General features: G+C 40.2%; 1 protein-coding gene across 2 annotated transcripts in view; it reads left to right on the top strand.

The window, feature by feature from the left end:
• Positions 1-2,085: 2,085 nt before the first annotated feature.
• LOC114665979 (zinc finger protein 271-like) overlaps positions 2,086-20,256 on the top strand; it is a 47,353-nt gene continuing 29,182 nt past the window's right edge. Inside the window, exons 1-5 of one of the 2 annotated variants that reach the window (XM_051925324.1) lie at positions 2,086-2,499; positions 12,519-12,957; positions 14,354-14,718; positions 14,832-15,764; positions 15,883-16,701. In XM_051925324.1, the coding sequence (XP_051781284.1) occupies positions 12,525-12,957; positions 14,354-14,718; positions 14,832-15,764; positions 15,883-16,290 (2,139 nt within the window). In that variant the 5' untranslated portion in view covers positions 2,086-2,499; positions 12,519-12,524 and the 3' untranslated portion in view covers positions 16,291-16,701. Of the gene's footprint in view, positions 2,500-12,518; positions 12,958-14,353; positions 14,719-14,831; positions 15,765-15,882; positions 16,702-20,256 lie in introns of those variants that run through there. The other variant, XM_028820673.2, reaches the window with a different exon arrangement.

A 20,256-nucleotide genomic window follows, 5' to 3' on the forward strand; every position in this document is an offset into this window, starting at 1 on the left:
TGCCTTGCTATTGTGCGCTCGTCTGTTCTTTTTTTTTTGGTGTGTTTAGTTTCGTGTGCAATGTGTTTCGTGCTTTCCCCTCGTTTGAGTACTCTTTCCCCTCGTTTGAGTACTCTTTTATGTGCCTTTTCCTTATTTTGGTGCTTGTTGAGCCTCATTTTTGTGACTCCTTTCTGTATGTGCTCACTCCTGTTTTCTGTGCTCTTGTCGGACTCTTTTTGCGCCTGCGTCTCTCGTGGCCCCTCATCCGCCTCTCTCCCCCTCTTTGTGTGTCCCGTCCCTTGCTTGTAGGGTCTGTAGGGTGGTTTTGTGTTCTTTTTTTTGGTCTTCCATGGGCTTGTTGAATCCCCCTCTTGGTGTGTGTCCCGTCCCGTGCCTGTAGGGTGGCGGGGGTATGGTCGTGCCTTGCTATTGTGCGCTCGTCTGTTCTTTTTTTTTTGTTGTGTTTAGTTTCGTGTGCAATGTGTTTCGTACTTTCCCCTCGTTTGAGTACTCTGTAATGTTTTTTTCCTTATTTTGGTGCTTGTTGAGCCTCATTTTTGTGACTCCTTTCTGTATGTGCTCACTCCTGTTTTCTGTGCTCTTGTCGGACTCTTTTTGCGCCTGCGTCTCTCGCGGACCCTCATCCGCCTCTCTCGCCCTCTTTTGTCCGCCTTTCTCGGGTCCTCAGCCGACTCTCGCGGACTGTTTGTTGCGCCGGCGCAGTACGTCTTTTTGCAGCTACGGCCCATGGCCGGATGTGCCTGCGTCCATCATCCGGTTTAGCATTCTCGGTTAGTAATATGGATTGAGGAATTGCTCTGTTCTGTGAACTGCATTGTATTGTATTGACCCCCTTCTTTTGACACCCACTGCACGCCCAACCTACCTGGAGAGGGGTCTCTCTTGAACTGCCTTTCCCAAGGTTTCTTCCATTTTTTCCCTACAAGGTTTTTTTTTGGGAGTTTTTCCTTGTCTTCATAGAGAGTCAAGGCTGGGGGGCTGTCAAGAGACAGGGCCTGTTAAAGCCCATTGCGGCACTTCCTGTGTGATTTTGGGCTTAACAAAAATAAACTGTATTGTATTGTAAACTGTTCTGCAGCTGGGGGGGTGTCTTTATCAGCACATTTACAGGACAAAAGATGCTGATGGAGAAGTGCGAACGGATTTAAGGTGGGCCGGATGTACGAGTTTTTTTGTAGGCTCTGGTAATTCTAGTGTTAAGCCTACGAATAAAGTCTCAATGCTGGGCCACCTTAAAATCCCCCTCCCCTCTTCATCAGCGCCTTTGTGTTGTAAATGTGTCAGTAGGCACTGGTAGCAAGCAGCCTGCTATTCCACCCCCCACCAACACAGCTGAAGTTGGAGAGAAAATTCTTAGAGCTCAGGTGTATTTATTTGGGCGTAAGGTGCCTGGAGATTTATAGGGTATATAATATTTTGTTATTTGGAATACAAACATTTAATGTGTGCTCCGTGTCTACAACGATCTGTGTAAATGTAGGATGACAGGAATTGTTGAACACATAACTAAAGCATAAAGTTTTTTCATGTTATAGTAATAATTGACAGCATGCTGAAGTGAAGTGTATAACGTGTGAAGACTGAAGTCCAGATATCAAATAAACACTTTCACAAAAATGTATAACAAAACAAGTATGCTTTTATTCAAGAATATAACTAAAGAAAAAGAAATTGGGTTAGGGTAATAATAATAATAATATAGGAAGTAGTAGCCAAGTGTGCTTGGCTGCTGCAGAAGTAACAACGGCTGTCTTATAATCAAAAAGGTGCGGGTTCTATCCCGGGTCCTCCTCGCATTTACCATTTTGATTAGTGAGCTGCTATTATTATTATTACAATTATATAATAAAAACATAATTGATTTGAGTCTGTAACAGACGGTTTAAATATATAGTACTTGTAAAAGTGTTCATCGTATTTCCTGTAGTCATACATTTACACATATCTTTGTAGACACGGAACACACACGAAATGTTTGTATTTCAAATAACAATCTATTATTTACCCTGCACATTTCAGGGCACCTCCCACCCAGATAAACACACTTGAGCTGCGAGATCTTCAGCTCCGTTGGGGGATGGATAGCAAGCTGGCTACTGCCAGTGCTGATCGACACATTTGCAAAACAAAGACACCGATGAGGCCGTGCGAGGGAATTTAAGGTGGCCTGGCATTACGAGTTTTTTCGTAGGCTTTAGGGTTTCTAGTGTTAAAAAGCAAGAACAATCTTACTTGATTACTTATCTGAAGCCTGTACAATAAAGAGGGTCATCCCTGGATGCCAGAGCACCTAGCTGTTTTGTTGAAACTGCTGTTTCACCTATGCCAATAGCTCGAGTGTGTTAGGCTTAAGAGGACTTTTATTTTGACACATTTCGTAGCACTCCTAGCCGGAAATACTGCTTTTCTGTTGCATTTGTCCCGACTTTACACGCTGACTGCAGTCGTTTGTTTGGGAAGTTCAAGAAAAGGCACGCACTTCCAGAATACGCGAAGGTAAGAGCAATGATAGTGATATAGCAGAATTCCGTTTGGAGTACTGTTGACCGAGCAGTACGAGTATGTGCAAGTTCCATTGATTCGAGCTCTGCTCCCCTTACGTTCGCATTACTTTGGGCGGGGGTGGGAGAGGGTTTTTTTCTGCACACGAGCCAGGCAAAGGACAAAGATGATTTAGTAGAAATCTTGTGTGGTTTTTGGAGTCAAAACGTTTACGCGAGAGCTATCCGATAGCAGGTGAAAGTTGGTCCTCGTTGCTCCCTGCTATACTGGTGCTATGCACGAGAGTGGACAGCGTTTGTCTTCAGGGTCACGTACGCGTATCGCCCCCTGCATGATTTCCGTGTTTTCGCCTGTGTGTTCAGCTGCATGATTTCTGTGTGGTGGTTTTTTTTTCAGTCCTGCCTTTACTTTTCAATCGACGAGGTACGTAGATTCTTCATTAAAACAGTTTTGATTACTGGTTTCTCAGTTTAAATCATACCACCAGTCATGTAGAATTCAGCACCCTAACTATCAGCTTGATAGAAGAAGCAGTTTCGGAGTCCGCTGGTCTGGAGCATCGATGCTATTGTTTTGTCTATCTGAAGGAAATCATTTTAAAAAGTTCATTACTCGGATAAACGACGTCACCGATGATTTTCTTGGCCTTCATTGAACTGCACCTAACGCGTATACAGGTGCATCTCAATAAATTAGAATATCATCGAAAAGTTAATTAATTTCAGTAATTCAGTTCAAAGTTAGTCATATATAGATTCATTACACACAGAGTGATATATTTAAAGCGTTTATTTCCTTTCATGGGCGGCACGGTGGCGCAGTGGGTAGCGCTGCTGCCTCGCAGTTGGGACATCTGGGGACCTGGGTTCGATTCCCGGGTCCTCCCTGTGTGGAGTTTGCATGTTCTCCCCGTGTCTGCGTGGGTTTCCTCCGGGCGCTCCGGTTTCCTCCCGCAGTCCAAAGACATGCAGGTTAGGTGGATTGGCGATTCTAAATTGGCCCTAGTGTGTGCTTGGTGTGTGGGTGTGTTTGTGTGTGTCTTGCGGTAGGTTGGCACCCTGCCCAGGATTGGTTCCCTGCCTTGTGCCCTGTGTTGGCTGGGATTGGCTCCAGCAGACCCCCGTGACCCTGTGTTCGGATTCAGCGGGTTGGAAAATGGATGGATGGATGGATTTCCTTTCATTTTGCTGATTATGGCTTATAGCTAATGAAAACCCAAAATTCAGTATCTCGGAAAATTAGAATATTGTGAAAAAGTTCCATATTGTTGACTCCTGGTGTCCCACTCCACTCAGCTAATTAACCCACAACACTGGCAAAGGTGTCCTGAGCCTTTAAATGGTCTCTCCGTCTGACTCTGTAGGCCACACAAGGAGGGTAAGCCACAAAAGGTCATTGCTAAAGAAGCTAGCTGTTCAGAGTGTTGTATCCAAGCATATTAATGGAAAGTTTAGTGGAAGGACAAAATGTGGCAGAAAAGGGTGCACAAGCACCTGGGATAACTGCAGCCTTGAAAAGATTGTGAAGCACAGCCTATTGAAGAATTTGGGGGGGGGGGGGGGGGCACAAGGAGTGGACTGCGGCTGGAGTCAGTGCTTCAAGAGCCACCGCACAGATATGTGTATCCAGGACATGGGCTACAGCTGTCACAGCAGTTCCTCAGTCTAGTGGAAGAGTGAAGAGGCACAGAATCCAACTTGCTTGAGGTCCAGTGTGATGTTTCCGCAGTCAGTGATGATTTGGGGAGCCATGTCATCTGCTGGTGTTGCTCCACTGTTTTTCATCAAGTCCAAAGTTCGCGCAGCCATCTACCAGGAAATTTTTGAGCACTTCATGCTTCCCTCTGCTGATAAGCTTTATGGAGATGCTGATTTCATTTTCCAGCAGGACTTGGCACCTGCCCACACTACCAACAGTAACAATACCTGGTTTAATGACCATGGTATCACTGCGCTTGATTTGCCAGCAAATCCGCCTGTCAAGAGGAAGATGAGAAACACCAGGCCCAATGATGCAGATGAGCTGAAGGCCGTGATCATAGCATCCTGAGCTTCCATAACACCTCAGCAGTGCCACTGGCTGATCACCTCCATGCCACACCATATTGATGCAGTAATTCATGCCATAATCAGCAAAACGAAAGCCATAATTAGCAAAATGAAAATAAACACTTGAAATATATCACTTTGTGTGTAATGAATCTATATAATATGCGTTTCACTTTTTGAATTGAATTACTGAAATAAATGAACTTTTTGATGACATTCTAATTTACTCAGATGCACCTGTATTGTGTAGGTTAAGAGCATGACCGCTAATGATTTCTTGGGCTGTACGCACTACCCATTGTAATGCTTTGTGATTAAGAGTAGTACAGTTCCCATACCAGACAGTGATGCATCCAGTTACGATGCTTTCAGTGTTGCATGATCTGAGGGTACACAGGCTCATGCTGCACCTCTTCAGCTATTTGAAGTAAAAATAAAAAATATATATATACAGAGCTGTGCCTTCTTTGATACTTTTCCTGTGTGAACACTCCATGTGAAGTCCTTGCTGATGGGTACACTGAGGAATTTAAAACTATTCACCCTCTCCACAATGGTCCCATTGATCGTGATAGGGGAGTGTACAGCTCCTTGCTTCCTGAAGTTCATGATTATCTCTTTGGTCTTGGGGCACATTGAGGGCGAGGCAGTTTTCGTGGCAGCAGTGTGTCAGGCCTCTGATTTGCTTTCTGCATTTAAATATGGAAAGCTGACCCACCACCAATTTTAGAGTGATGTTATACTGTGTTTACATGCTCTCAGACTAATTGGAGCTGCGTGTTGTGACGTTTCATGTTCCCATTTATGTATGTTCATGTGAGTTTCCAGTTGGACTGTGCAGAAAAATGCAGGATTGATGTTGATTAGTGTTGATCACTAATTTCACCAAAGCATTGTTCGCAACATATTTCGCCAAAGTGTTATTTGCAGTGAATTTGCCACGTTCACCCTTGTTTGTAGAATTCTTTACTGATAATTCGACTGGTTTAGGAGAACTTTTTTTCTCCAGCACCCCATCATGTTTTGTGAGACCAGAGCAAGATCCCCGGAGGTGTAACAGCCAACAATGGATAGGACCACCCCCTGAGTATATAATGCTGATCATTTGCATTACAGACTCTGTGGGACTTAGTCAGAGGTAGAACAGATAAGTAAATTAATGCAGGTTCTCAAAATTTTATTTTTATTAAATGTATGCAGCACATATAACTTGCTTGTAGCCAAATGTGCAGGTTGATCTTCGATTTCCACATCAGTATAAGAGAAGGAGGCATGTACCCTATGCATTTATAGTTAGCCATGTGGAGATAAACAAATCTTGAAGGAGTTTGACGACTCCACCCCCCAACACAGGACGAAACATTTATTACGGTTTTAAGGTGGGCTGGATCTACGAGTTTTTTCGTAGACTGGTAATTCTAGTGTTAAACAATGCATCCATATTTTTTGCCTTTTCTGTAAGCTCTATAATTTTGACAAAATAGTTTCTTTATTTAAGAACTGACTTTACTCTGCCATGTTCAAGGTTCATGGTTTTATTTAATAACGTTTATATAAGAAAACATGAAATTTGCCTTCTCAATCACATGAAATAACAGACAGAAATTAAATAAAAGAAACAGACAGAGATAAGACAGTTTAAAACTTGCACGGAAATTCTAAAACATTGACAAAATTTGAAAACCAGACTAGGTCACACTGTGATAAATGGACAACATGACGCTAAAGACTTCTAGCAGTTTTATAGTGCAAATTTGCCTAAAAATGGTTACATGATTAATATGAAACCTTTATACATAAGAATTGTTTTATTATCTCTGATAATCCTTATTAAAAAGGCATCGTGCCAATAGCCATACCAAATACACCTCAGAAGAAGTCATCCAGTTTAAGCTAAGCATGTTTTAGACTGGCCTGTACTTGGGTGGCTGCTGGTAGAGGTGTTGGTGAGGCCAGCTGGGGGTGCTTACCCTGCGGTCTGAATGTGGATCCCAATGCCACGGTGCTGAAAAATGGTGCAGTCTTTCGGATGAGACATAAAAATGAGGTCCAGACTTTCTGTGGTCATGACCGATCCTTGGCCATTCTTGGTAAAGAGCAGGGTGTATACTGACGTCCAGGCTAAATTGCCCTCCATGGCCTAGTCAGTCTGGCCCCCTAATCATCACCTGTCTCTAATTGGCTTTCTGTCTCACCACTTCACCACCTAACTGCTCATGTGTGGTGAGTGTTCTGGCACATAATGTCTGGCATCCCATCATCAAAGCTGAAACCTACACGTTAGTTGTTGTTTGAAGTGGCCCCCCACTCATTATGAAGAAGTGCTTTGAGTAGTAAGAATAGCACTCTATAAATGTAAAGAATTATTATTGTTGTTATATGGCCCTGGGAAGAATGGAATTTGTAGAACAGTTTTTGTGTGGTTTTTTTTAAGCAACTATCCTCCCTTATTTACTTAAGATTTGCATATAATGGGTATCTATCATCAGTTGAGCTGATTTCCATTTTCATTAACATTGCCCTCCAGCACACACTTACCTAACCACTGACGTCCGCCGCAATAACGTCAGCTGCAACTTTGGTAATCTGCTAAGGATTCTTTACACTTTTCTTTGTCAGACTACTAAACCAGACAATGAAGCTGAAAGTGATGACGGTCTGCATCACACTGCAACAAAAGGACAACAAGAAGTCCTTGTCCACATTAAATACTATAAGTATAAGGAGGAGAAGTGAGGGCTGATTACATTTAGAGTATTATGTTTTTTTGTATTTGCATTCCAATTAGTTAACATTACATCTTGCCTGAAGAAGGGGCCTGAGTTGCCTTGAAAGCTTGCATATTATAATCTTTTTAGTTAGCCAATAAAAGGTGTCATTTTGCTTGGCTTTTCACTACATTCCAATTAAGATTATTGTCTAGGGTAGTTCTTAAGTTTTTGTGTTCAGTTACCATTTTTACCTCCCTTCAAAGAGCAATGATGGGTGAACTTGCAGATTTCGGCCTCTTGAAGTCAAATATCATTTACTTAATCTTTTTGACATTCAGAGTAAGATGGTTCTTTTTGCACCAGTTTACCAAGCAGTCCACTTGATTCAAGTGTCTTTCATCTTCCACAGATATGCTTCAGCATGGTATTATTAGCATACCTGATAATGTAACAGTGGTCATTGTGTCTCGGGTCACTTATGTACAGTGTAAATAGTAAAGTTGATGAGACATATCTTTGAATGAATGAGATATTTTGAAAAATTTTTGAATATTTTGAAAAAGGTGTCTTGTACTTTGACTTGTCTGTGAATGATTAAAAATAAAAAGCCCTGAATCCATAAAGTAGTAAATGGATTAACATTCCTTCTGGTTAATTTCTTAGTATGTGAGGTTGATTGGTATTGAATGCTGTAGAAAAATCCAGAAATAGCACTCTGATGTACACTACTGATGAAAAGTTTTAGAACTCCTCAGTTTTTTCAGATTTTGTGGAAATGCACTCAGTTTAATATCTTAATGTTTCGTGAAATTAAGGCATAGATCAAATTTAACAACCACAAATAAAAAAAGGCAAGGAATCATTAATTGAAAATTTTATCCAATATTTTGATTCATCAAAGTAGCCACCTTTTGCGGATATAACAGCCAAACACACGTGGCATTCTTTCTATAAAGGAAATCAAATATTGGCCAGAAAGCTCTTCCCAACACTGTTGCAGAATTTCCCACAAATGTGTTGCACTTGTAGGTTGCTTTCCTTTCACCCTTCTGTTCAGTTCATCCCAAACTTACGTGGTGGGTTTTAAGCCTGGAGATTGTACTGGCCATTCCATGTTTTGAAGTGTACCTCCTTGTTCTTTTCTTTTAACTTAATTCTGACATAGCCTGAAGTTATTTTTGGGGTCATAGCTTTGCTGTAGGATGAACCCCTGACTTAGTAGACACAGACCAGAAGGTACTGTGTGGTGCTGCAAAATGCTATAGTAACCCTTTTGATTCACTCTCTGCAAGTCACCAACTCTGACCCCAGCAAAAGAACCCCAGACCATCACATTTTCTCCTCCATTTTTGACAGTTGGTGTCGCACACTGAGGAACCATCCTATCACCAACTTGACGGTGTACATACACCCTGTGTGATGAGCAGACGTCATCGGTCCATAAGACTTCTAGTCTACAGTAGTCCACAGTCGGTATTTCAGGGCTCTATTTTGTCCTTTAAGGAATGGCTTTCTTACTGCCACTTGTCCTGTCAAACCTGCAGCACAAAGGCTCCATTTCACAGTACAAACAGAGATTTGCTTTTTTTTTCGACATACACTGTTAAGCTGTACTTGAAGCTGTTGTGCTGTGAGGCTCCTATCATGAGAGCTAGGGACCCCAAGAAACTTGTCTTTTGATTGGGTTATGACTTTAATTCTGCCAGATCTCATCTTAACAGAGTTTCTTTCAGTTTCCAATTGCCTTTGGATTATGTAGGACACCACTGGACTCACTGACACTTTGAATTTTTTGTTGCAATTTCTCTAAAGGAAAGGCCTACACTTCTAAGGTTAATAATACTCTGTCTCATTTAATTTGTCATTACCTTGCCATTATCACTGGAATATTGTCCATGTAGATAGATAGATAGATAGATACTTTATTAATCCCAAGGGGAAATTCACATACTCCAGCAGCAGCATACTGATAAAGTAACAATATTAAATTTAAGGAATGATAAAAATGCAGGTAAAACAAACAATAACTTTGTATAATGTTAACGTTTACCCCCCCCGAGTGGAATTGAAGAGTCGCATAGTGTGGGGGAGGAACGATGTCCTCAGTCTGTCAGTTGAGCAGGACAGTGACAGCAGTCTGTCGCGGAAGCTGCTCCTCTGTCTGGAGATGATACTGTTTAGTGGATGCAGTGGATTCTCCATAATTGACAGGAGCCTGCTGAGCGCCCATCGCTCTGCCACGGATGTCAAACTGTCCAGCTCCATGCCTACAATAGAGCCTGCCTTCCTCACCAGTTTGTCCAGGCGTGAGGCATCTTTCCATTTTATGCTGCCTCCCCAGCACACCACTGCGTAGAAGAGGGTAGTAGTAGCTTTAAGACAGGCAGAGGGTTTTTAAGTAATCAACAGAAGCTGGGACACTTGTTTGCTTCAACTTGCAAGGCTTCATTTACTTGAATTGCTGCAGAACATCTTTAGGTTGTAACCTCTTAGTAGTTCCTCGAAGAAGGCCCATTAGTAATATTTTTTTTCTGTTTTTGCTAACCTTAACCTTAAATTTAAACCTCTGGCAGTTTACTATGTACCTTTTCACCATTTTAGGTCATTCATTGCATTTCAACTGATTACATTTGAAGACAAACTGGAAAACTGAGGCGATCTAAAACACCTGACTAACCTGTATGAGCCAATTAAAGTGAAATGAAAAACCATACAATGTTTCATATAAAATTGGATCAACGACAAGAAAAAAAAGTAAAATTAGCAAGCCCTCATAGGTAAAAACAAATAGATACAATACATAATAGGTTGTTTTTTAATATTTCTATCAAGAAAGAAATACCTTTCTAAAATGTTTTCAACTGAGTCTTAAATGCAGTTACAGAATTAGATGCTCCGATCTCAAGGGCGAGACAGTTCGAGTTTGGGGACCATAACACAGAAGGCTGTATCCCCTTTTGTTTTTAATCTAGTGTGCGGAATAACAAGTAAGCACTAGTCAAATAATCTAAGGGGTCTACCTGTATGATTAAAAAAAAAAAAAAAATCTTCTGTGTGGAGTTTGCTTGTTCTCCCCGTTTCTGCATGTATTTTCATCCCACAGACACAAAGGTTCATTGGAGATTCCAGATTGGCCCATTGTGAGTGTGATGTCCTGGGAGCCTTTCCAGGGTTCTTTCATGCTTTCTGCTTGGTGCTGCCAGAGTAAAGTCCTGCACCCTGATACCTTGATTTGAATTTAGTTGTTTTATAAAAACATTTTTAGTTTAGAAAGTGGTGTTGTAGTAATGAGAAATGTAATTACTCAAACTAAACTGAGACTTCCAAATAAGAGGGTAGGTACAGGAGTTCATAGATAAAAATCATTATTACTGTTTTCATGTGCTTATTTAAATATTGTAAGATAAAGCCTTTCCCAACTTAATATTCTGTAGCTATCAAGGCTATTACGAATGCATTGGTTCAAGAAGTGCAGGCTTCCACTGAAGGTCAAAATGATTAGCTAGACTGAATTATAAAAAAAGGCAATCATCCTATGGTTTGGATGGACCCTGTCCTAGCAATTCTGGGCACAAGGCACACAACCAGTCTTGTACAGGGTACCATCCTGAAACAATGTAATACTATTAAACTGAATGTTACTCATTCTCCCAATCATTTTCAAGACAGGTATATTCTTACATAGGGTTTAGAGAATAAGGTGGGTGGACTTTGGATTAGCAGTTAATTATAAAATGTTTGATTTAGATGTGCACTTCATACAACACAATAAGTTTTTAAGGGATATGAAGTGTGATGTAATTCACAACTGGATGAGAATAAAGTTCTTTAGATAAAGGTAACTTAATGCTGTCAGTTATTTTTCATGAAGATTCTATTATCTGTAGGGCTATCAATACTTTAAAGGCGTCTGCTTCAGGCATCATAGTTACAGTATAAGAGAAAACTGGAAGAAGGTAAAGTGTATTATGAATAATAAACCAGCAAATGAATTGTGCAACAAGTAATGTCAATTGATTTTTTTTTTTCTGAAATTTTCACATCAGAAGACTTCATTAACTTGATAACATTGACTGTGTGAGTTTATAATAAAAACACAGGCTGAAAGAAAATAGCTAAACTTCATTTGTTACCTAGCAACTTTTAAAAAACCTTCAAGAGTTTGAATATATTTGCTAATTACTATTTGCTGTATGTAAATGTATCAAATGTCTATACAGAAATTACTACATCTTTTGAGAAAAATTCTTACGATGGAATATATCAAAAATAATTGTGTTTTTAAAACACAATCGGGCAGATAGTGGCAGTTGTTCACTTTTTAGGGATCACATGCAAATGAATGGAAGCAGGTCTGATACAGGTGGGTTAATAATCAGACAAAATGTTTTTGGATGGAGAGATGTTTCGTTGATTTTTCTGGAGTTTTATGGGGGAAGCTACACAAGTGTTTAGTTATAGAGGTGAGTACAAATAATTTAACCTAACTTTCAAAAAAGCTTGTCATGCATAGCATCATAAGAGGCTTTTCTGCCAGTAATAAGAGAGACCTGAATAGAGGGCATAATGTTCAGATGGGTCAAGAATTAGCTTAACACGGGAAGCCACTATTTACAATACAACTGGTTGATGGGAAAAGTGAGGTACAGTAGCATGAGAATCAGTGTGCAGTTCTCTGAAGTTTTCATAAACATCTTAGTACAGTGATGTAACTGAACATTTTTTAGAAGTCAATAAATTAGATGATTTAGCAGATGTCCTAAAATTATAATTCCCACAGGCACATCTGAAAGAGTAATTTTTGGCTTGTATATCGAGGATCAAGTCAAATGTCTTGCACATAGAAATCAAAAATGTTCAATACATTTTCACAGAGGGGTTCCTGAAGCTATAAAGTTCACCTTATGAGAAACTCTTCAAATTTATAGTGAACTACACAGTGTATGCAGGAATTTAAAAATAATAATAAAAAAAAACCTAATACATGGTTAAGTTATGTAGTGCAAACATGGTGTGAAATACAACACTGGTTATATTTAAACTGATAAGCAATCTTGTGAGGCTATTTGTGGAATAATGTATAAGTGTTGTTTTCCATTTTGTAAGATGTATATAAAAGTACTTGAGTAAGAATTGTTGGTCTGATTCAAGGGCAGCAGGCAATAAGATGTGAGAAAAGACTGAAGGACTTCGCTCAGATGTGTTCAGGTCTTTTTGGTTCAGTTTTCAATAGTGTACTCTTTTCTGTTTACAGATAAAAATGGCTAATATGCTTGCAGTAACTGATGTGTGCCATGGAGAAAATACGTCTAGTTATCCAAGTGCTCTGAAAATGAGATCTACATTTGAAAATGTGAGCTCTGAAGAGATGAATACCATGGATGAAATAAGTGTGAACATTAAGAAAGAGGACTGTGATTGGGAATCTGTGCCCCTTCAGCAGGGGGGTCCTAACATAAACAAGCATAATGAATGGGACCTAAGGAGCATTAAAGAAGAGCCAACATTTGACATCACTGACAGAGAAAAAACTATAACTGCAAACAGTGTTAAAGAAGAAAATATAAAATCAGAGTCTGTGTCTCAGCATGTGTGTCCAGATAAAGAGGCGACTGGATTAGGCTTCACACCAAGTAGTCCCCCTGCACTGCAAAATGATGAGATTGCATCATATTCAAGTTCTCCTGAGAAAGGTATGTGCAGTATATAACATTAATGTAAAATTTGGGGCTGATGTGATTGAACTGAGGGGCCACTGTCATTCTTTTTAATTGTAAATGTATTTAATTGTGATGTAACACTTAGTGACACAATTGCAAAATTGTTAATTCAGTTAAAATAAAATTACTTAAGTGACTTGCACAGCGACCCACAGGGTTTGGCACTGCAATATTTAGTTTGCAAAATGCATTGTCACATTTATCATTAAAGAAGTTCATAGAACCTGCAGATAGCAATTCCTCTTTGTTAGATTAGCAACTGATTAGCGGCTCATTAAGAGAGCGTTTAAAAATTTTGTCAACACTCTCTGTCCGTACAGTTTGAATGATCTGCAGCTTTGTTGTTCTCCTCCTATGTTCCAGTTTTCAACACTCTAGTAGTATGAGTGCTTTGGTTAAACCAGGATTAGTTTCTCGCTGCTTTAGTAAATTTTGTTTTAAGGGGAGCCATTCTATCTAAATCTGCATTGTTTTCTACATATTCTTGCATTGTTTAAAATATTTAATGAGAAGTAAAGCAAAATTACAGGTCTAATTGGCTAATTAAACAGATTACAATATGCAAGCTCTCAAGGCAGCTCAGGCCCCTTCTTCAGGTAAGTTGTAGTACAGAAACTGGAGTTCCATGTGTTTATATATACACTAGGAAAAAAACAGCATTTGAAAGCCTTTAAGTTGATCACCTTCAATGTCAAACATGAACAGACCTCTCCAGCCTAAGATTCCTATAACAGGAGAGGAGAACAATGTATAGTCAAGATCTTGTGATAACTGTCCAACAAAGTCTTTTGAATTTTTTGAGTTTTCCATACAATGTGGATGCCCCCTGGCATACAGACAACCACCAAACCTGTACCAACTGTGAATAGCGCTATATAAATGTAAAAAACTATTATTATATAATAAAAACATACATTTGATTTGAGTCTCTAATACTCTGTTTAAATGCATGGTACTTGTAAAAGTGGTAAAAATACAAATTATTTATCAGTGCTGTTATAGTTACCCTAACATGACATAAGCTTGATATATACATTATATAATACTAACAATGTCAGATTGGGGGCATGAATGTGTTTAGAGTGCGGTTTCGGCTTCTAGTCTTATACTGCTATGACACTTGTGTGTCCCCAAAAATGAAAAAAAAAAAAAAAAATACGGGACATGACAGAAAATAATCCCGTCATATGCTACCTGTGAAAAGATTCCGCCATTATGAGTATGCAGCAGACTGGGAATAACTGTGGGTGTGAGTAGTGTTTAGAGACACTGGAACTGGAAATGACAGGGAATTCTTTGATGTGAAGGGATAAAAACACACACAAGCATGGGTGAATTATTTCTCCTTGGTATCTTGTTGAGCAAACAGACACTGCACTGTCACGCAAGAGGAGGTACCCCCCTTCGAAGGCGCTGGCTCTGCTGCAAGAAATGAATGGTTGCGACTCAGACGGTGGCGAAGAAGCTATATTTGTTATCGAAGAAGACGACGACGATGAGACAGACACAGAGGTGCACTCGGATGAGGACGAGGGTACCACATCAGAGAAAAAAAGCAGAAGACCTCCCCGCAAGAAACGTCTGGTTACACAAAAGAACAAGGTGGCAGCACCAGGCATAAAGGCGAAAGATGGCACTGTTTGGATAGAGAAAGAAGCTGGATGTCTTCCTGCTGGTGAATCTACCACACACATGTCCTTCAATGGGACAGCAGGGCCTACAGAGCACGCCAAGGTATCATGCAAAGTTCTTCTTGTGATTTATGTTTTTGGATGTTCTTTATATAAAAACCAATTTGAATGATGTTTTATTTATTTACATTTATTTATTTACTTCTCCTCTTACAGTGTAAAATCACCAGTAGACTGCAGAGCTTCCTGTGTTTGATAGACATTAACATGCTGTTGACCATCAGAGACTGCACAGTCCATGAAGGCCGCCGAACAGACCCCAGCTGGAGCCTGTCTCTCTACGAGCTGATGGCGTTTATATCTATTCTTTTTACAAGAGCAGCCACAACCACATTTGGTGCTGTGGTTGACGCCTGGTCTGAACTATTTGTTATACCGGCAATCAAAGATACAATGCCCCGTGACCGCTACCAAACAATTATGGGGCATTTGCGCTTTGACAACAAGGATACCCGTGCAGAACGTGTAAAAAATGACAGATTTGCTGCGATCTCGGACATCTGGCAACGTTTTGTTCAGAACTGTATTTTGAGTTACAACCCAGGACAACATATTACTGTAGATGAGCAACTGTTTCCAACCAAGGTCCGTTGTCCTTTCTTGCAATACATCTCAAACAAGCCTGACAAATTTGGCATAAGATTTTGTATTGCTGCAGATCTGGAGACAAAATATATGTGCAATGCTACTCCTTATTTAGGAAAGGACCCCAGTCATCCCACGGGAGAAAAACATTCAGAGAATGTTGTCATGAACCTTATGGAGCCTTTTCTGGACAAGGGCAGAACTGTAACAACGGGCAACTTTTTCACATCTCTGTCGCTGGCAAATAGACTGCTGCAACGTAACACAACTCTGCTTGGCGCCATGAATAAGATACAACGGGAACTTCCACCTCCAGCTAAGGACACTTCAGGACTTGAGGAATTCTCTACACTTGTGTTTAAAACTGGCAATACCATGCTGACTGTGTATGTGCCCAAAAAGAAGAAGTCTGTCTGCATTCTTAGTACCATGCACCAAAACGTGGAGATTGGGGACGATCGGAAAAAAAACCCAAATACAGTCACAGACTACAACAACATGAAGGTATGCAGATATATGTAATGTTGCCTCAGTTTCACAATGGTTTCTGATATGTACTAAAAAGGTCATAAAACAACTTATTCAAAATATTGCCTCTCTCTGTCTCTCTCTCTCTCAACAGTGTGCCGTTGACATCATGGACCAGAAGGTTCGTGCTTATTCAGTTCGAGCAGGAACTCGAAGGTGGCCGGTTGCTGTGTTCTACAACATGCTTGACCTGGCGGTAATGAACGCACACGTACTATACAAGGCATGCATGGGGTCCACTGAAAAAAGAAGAGTATTCTTAGCTCGCCTTGCAGAGGAACTTCGTTGTTACTACTTGCAAGAAAAGGCACTGGAAAAAGTAAAAAAGATGCAACTTAAACTACAAGCTCCAAGACCTCCATCTCCCCCTGGAAAGAAAACTCAGTGCCAGGTGCTCCTTCGCTGTCATAGGAACCGTAGTACAAATCGGTGTGTACAGTGCAAAAAGTACACCTGTCGTAAATGTAGGAAGGAGGATCCTTGGGTGTGTGGAAACTGTTAACATTTTAATTGTATATATCATGGCACAGTTCTCTCTGTACTGTTCTTCCCGCCGCATGTCGTAATGGAGTGCGGTATGAGCATCGCCTGAGGGTGAAGCTGCATTACAACTCCCAACCCAAAATTATTTGTACACTTTGTGTAAAGTTCTAGTTTCAGATTGTATAAAAATTAAGACTTTGTGTGTGTATGTGTGTGCGTGCACGCGTGGGTGAGACAAAAACAGATTAATGTTTAAGTATTTATTGTTATATAAAATAAACACTTTCACAAAAGGTTAAACAAATCAAGCGTGCTTTTATTCAAGAAAAAAACTGAATGAAAAGAAATTGTTCAAATGATATGTTGGTCTGAATGTGTAAAGACTGTCAAGTCCAAATATTTTCACATAAAGATGTTTTCATGCATGTTTGTGTGTGTTGCACATTCAAGCAGTTATATTTGATATAATAAATACATTTCATTTGAGTAACAATGTGTAAATTTGTTAGTTGTAAAAGTTGATGGTAAACAACAAATTATGTCTGTGTACCATTGTAGTTACCTTGATGTCACATAAGTGCGATTGTCACAAAAAAGTTGCATTCAAGCGTGATATAATAAACACATACATTTGATTTGTGTCCACTAGACCTAACATTTCTTATTTTATCATACATTTACACAGATTGTTGTATATACTGAACACACATAAAATATATGTATAGTAAAACCTAAATTAACTGTCCATCAGTCGCCATTAAAGAAAAAGAAAAAAAAAAAAACATTGTGCACACCAGCGCCTACCTATTACTGTACTACTACTGCCATGCAATACACTGCGAGCTTTGCCCATTGGAACAGCTTTCCCTTGTGCTAGCACATAGTGTACTCCCCCAGCACCACAGTGTCTTGTTACATACCTTCAGTTTTAATAGCATTTCATAACTTTTCTCTTTTGTTACAATTAATCTACTATACATTGTGGCTGATAAACGTGTGTGTGGTTTTTGGAATTTTCACAAAAAACTGAAATTATTAAACATTAACGAAATGGTGAAAGCATTTCAAGTATTGCTTCAATTTACTGAGTAGGAAGAACAGTGAACAAAGTAAGCATGATTCCGACAAAATTGAAAAATATGTCAAAAATGGAAACCACTGATGATATTATTCTGTGTTAATATTCTTCTGTATTGTAACAATGTTTTTAAATCCTGTTTTATTGCTTTGTTAATATTTTGTGACGTGTAGGCAGCTTGTGATGTGCTGCGTGGAAGCAGAAAAGGAAGAATGAATGCTGTAAGTGATGGGACTGGATGAACAGCTTTTTGTTTTTTTTTTTTTTGATCTTTAATTTATTAAAAAGCATATAACATTCCATACAATCAAGTCAAACTTATCAGAACTAAATTCAAATCAGCCTCCACCCATATAAATGCTTATTTTAAAATGTTATTGATTAGAACGGCTTCTGTTCTGTAAGGGGGCGGACACACACTCTTAGGAAACAAGTGACGGGAGAAGTTGAGAGAAAAAGGAAGGTGTGGTGGAAGAAAGTTTTGAATAAAGAGTCAGGAGACAGTAAGCAGGAGTGTTTGAGACTTTCTCGTATACTCGGATATGGGGATGGATGTTTGAGGAATAAATTGCAAGACTGATTATATTTTTATATTATGTACATTAAAAAACTTCTTCTTTCGGCTGCACCCGTTAGGTGTCGCGACAGCGGATTATCTTCTTCCATATCTTTCTGTCCTCTGTATCTTGTTCTTTAACACCCATCACTGTCATGTCCTCTCTCAAAAAAAACTTCACTGTGAACATCAAATCAAATTAATAATATATTGAATGATTATTATAAAAGTAAAGTTGAATAAATCTGTCTCTGCAGCTGCATGAATAAAAGGTAAAGTTCCACTTTCGGTTAGCGGAAATAGCCCAAAAGTTGATAGAAATCTGTTTTGTACCCAATACTTGTATGCTTTCACTTAGGTCAACCAAATTTTGCATTCTCAAGTTATGGTGTTTACATATACACACTGTGAAAGGGTGCTCCCGGACACAGACAGGCAGACACATTACAAGCCATCACCACACGTTTATTTATACAATTAATATAATACAAGTCTAAGTGCACCACACCAACAAACCCCACAGTCTCCCAAAGTCCTGGCTCTTCCCAGGCCGTCTCTCTTTCTCTCTTCCAACACAACACTCAGGGCCTCTCCTGCCGCCTCCTCTGACCTTGTCCACCTCCTCACCCGACTCCAGCCTTGATTGTAGGGAGGCGGCTCCTTAAATAGGCAGGCGGCTGCGGACCACACCCGGCCACCTGCCACAACACACACACACAGATGCACAGACATATTTCCAAAAATGGTATTTTGGGACTCTGAGAGGATGAAAACGTCGAGATTCATCAAAATCTTGAAATGGAATTTTTGTGGATTCCAGTACTTTCCCTCTCTATACTTCGTATACGAGAAAGTAAAAAACAGTGTCAGGGGCCACCCAATCCTGAGTAGATTATTATACCACCTTTGCTCACCACCTTGTATCTATCTCCACCTTGTTGTTTGCAACTTATAGCAATAAAAAAAAAAAAAAAGTTAATATTCAGCCAATATTCAGATCCTCTTAATCAAACTCAAGATTGCGAGCTTCTGCCTCTTCCATTGTAGAGGCAAGGCTGGAATTCCAAGCAGAAGTTTCTGGAATCAATCCCAGATAGGACGCTCATCTACTTGAAGTGCACTCCTGCACCTATGTAAGAGTCGCCGGTTAACCCAACACACGCTTAACATTGTGATTAATTATTAATTGACCGAATGTTGTGCTTAACACTGCAAAAGTGCACCTCAGTACTGAATTCACCATATGGAATGAACAACATAGATTTGAATTTGCAAGATGGTGCAGTCATTAGTGCTGTCACGCATATCTTCTGGAGGTCGTGACTCAAGTTTCTCGCTGTTTTAGCGCGTGCTGCCCTTCAAATACTCCTTTATTTCATTAGTTTTAAAGTTGTGTGTTGTGGGATATGGCCGGCCGTTCATCCTGGCCAGTACCCCCAGGCCGCTAGATGCAGCCCTCCTTGCAACATGGAGATGCCCCGAATTCCAGCCGGGCATCATGGAGTATGGAGTTTTAATACACAGCCCTGCTGGATAACGTCGGGGCCGCCAGGGGACGCTGCAGGGAGACAGACAAGTTTATTTTCCATACAGCCCAGAAGTAAATCCTAGTCACATGGTTGAAAGAAATAAAGTGCTTCCGGGCTGATGAAGAAAAGAAGTTTTTTTACCTGACCCGGAAGTGATAGAAAGTCACATGGACTGAGGGACAGAAACACTTTCGGGTCACGGACTATAAAGGACTCTGGGAAATCCCAAATGGACAAGCTGAGTTGGGTGGAAGGGTGGCAACGTGTCTGGGAGTGGAGGATTGTATTGATTGTTTATTTGAGATTATTGATTTATTAGAGTATAGTGGAGTGGAGGGTGCTTTGTGCACATTTATTATTATAATAAATTCATTTTGGACTTTTATCTGGTGTCTGACATCTGGTCTGAGGGTTCAAGGGGTCATGGGAACCCTAAAACTGTCACAATGTGTAGTAATTCAGCATGTCTCAGCCACTGCACTGCTCCTGGTGGGTCGCGAGTTGCTATTGTTTATATTTGGCAGTTGGTCACAGAAAGTGACAAAGTGGGTCATCAAGATTGGTCATGGCAGGTCTCCACTCTGACAATCATGTTCAATTTTCCAGGGGGGATACGCATTTGTAGTTGCGAAGACACATATATTGAAAAAAGTGGGCATGGCACTAAAATGACTGAGAGACACTGTTGCAATTGTCCTGAAGTGTGTGTACCCTGTTTGTGGAAAGTTTGGAGGAGGCTTGGCCCCACAATCCTGCATTAATTAGCAGGCTCCTGTCAATCCTGGAGCATCCACTGAACAGTTTCCTCTCCAGACAGAGGAG

The sequence above is a fragment of the Erpetoichthys calabaricus genome, chromosome 1, assembly GCF_900747795.2.
Source record: "Erpetoichthys calabaricus chromosome 1, fErpCal1.3, whole genome shotgun sequence".
Taxonomy (NCBI): domain Eukaryota; kingdom Metazoa; phylum Chordata; class Cladistia; order Polypteriformes; family Polypteridae; genus Erpetoichthys; species Erpetoichthys calabaricus.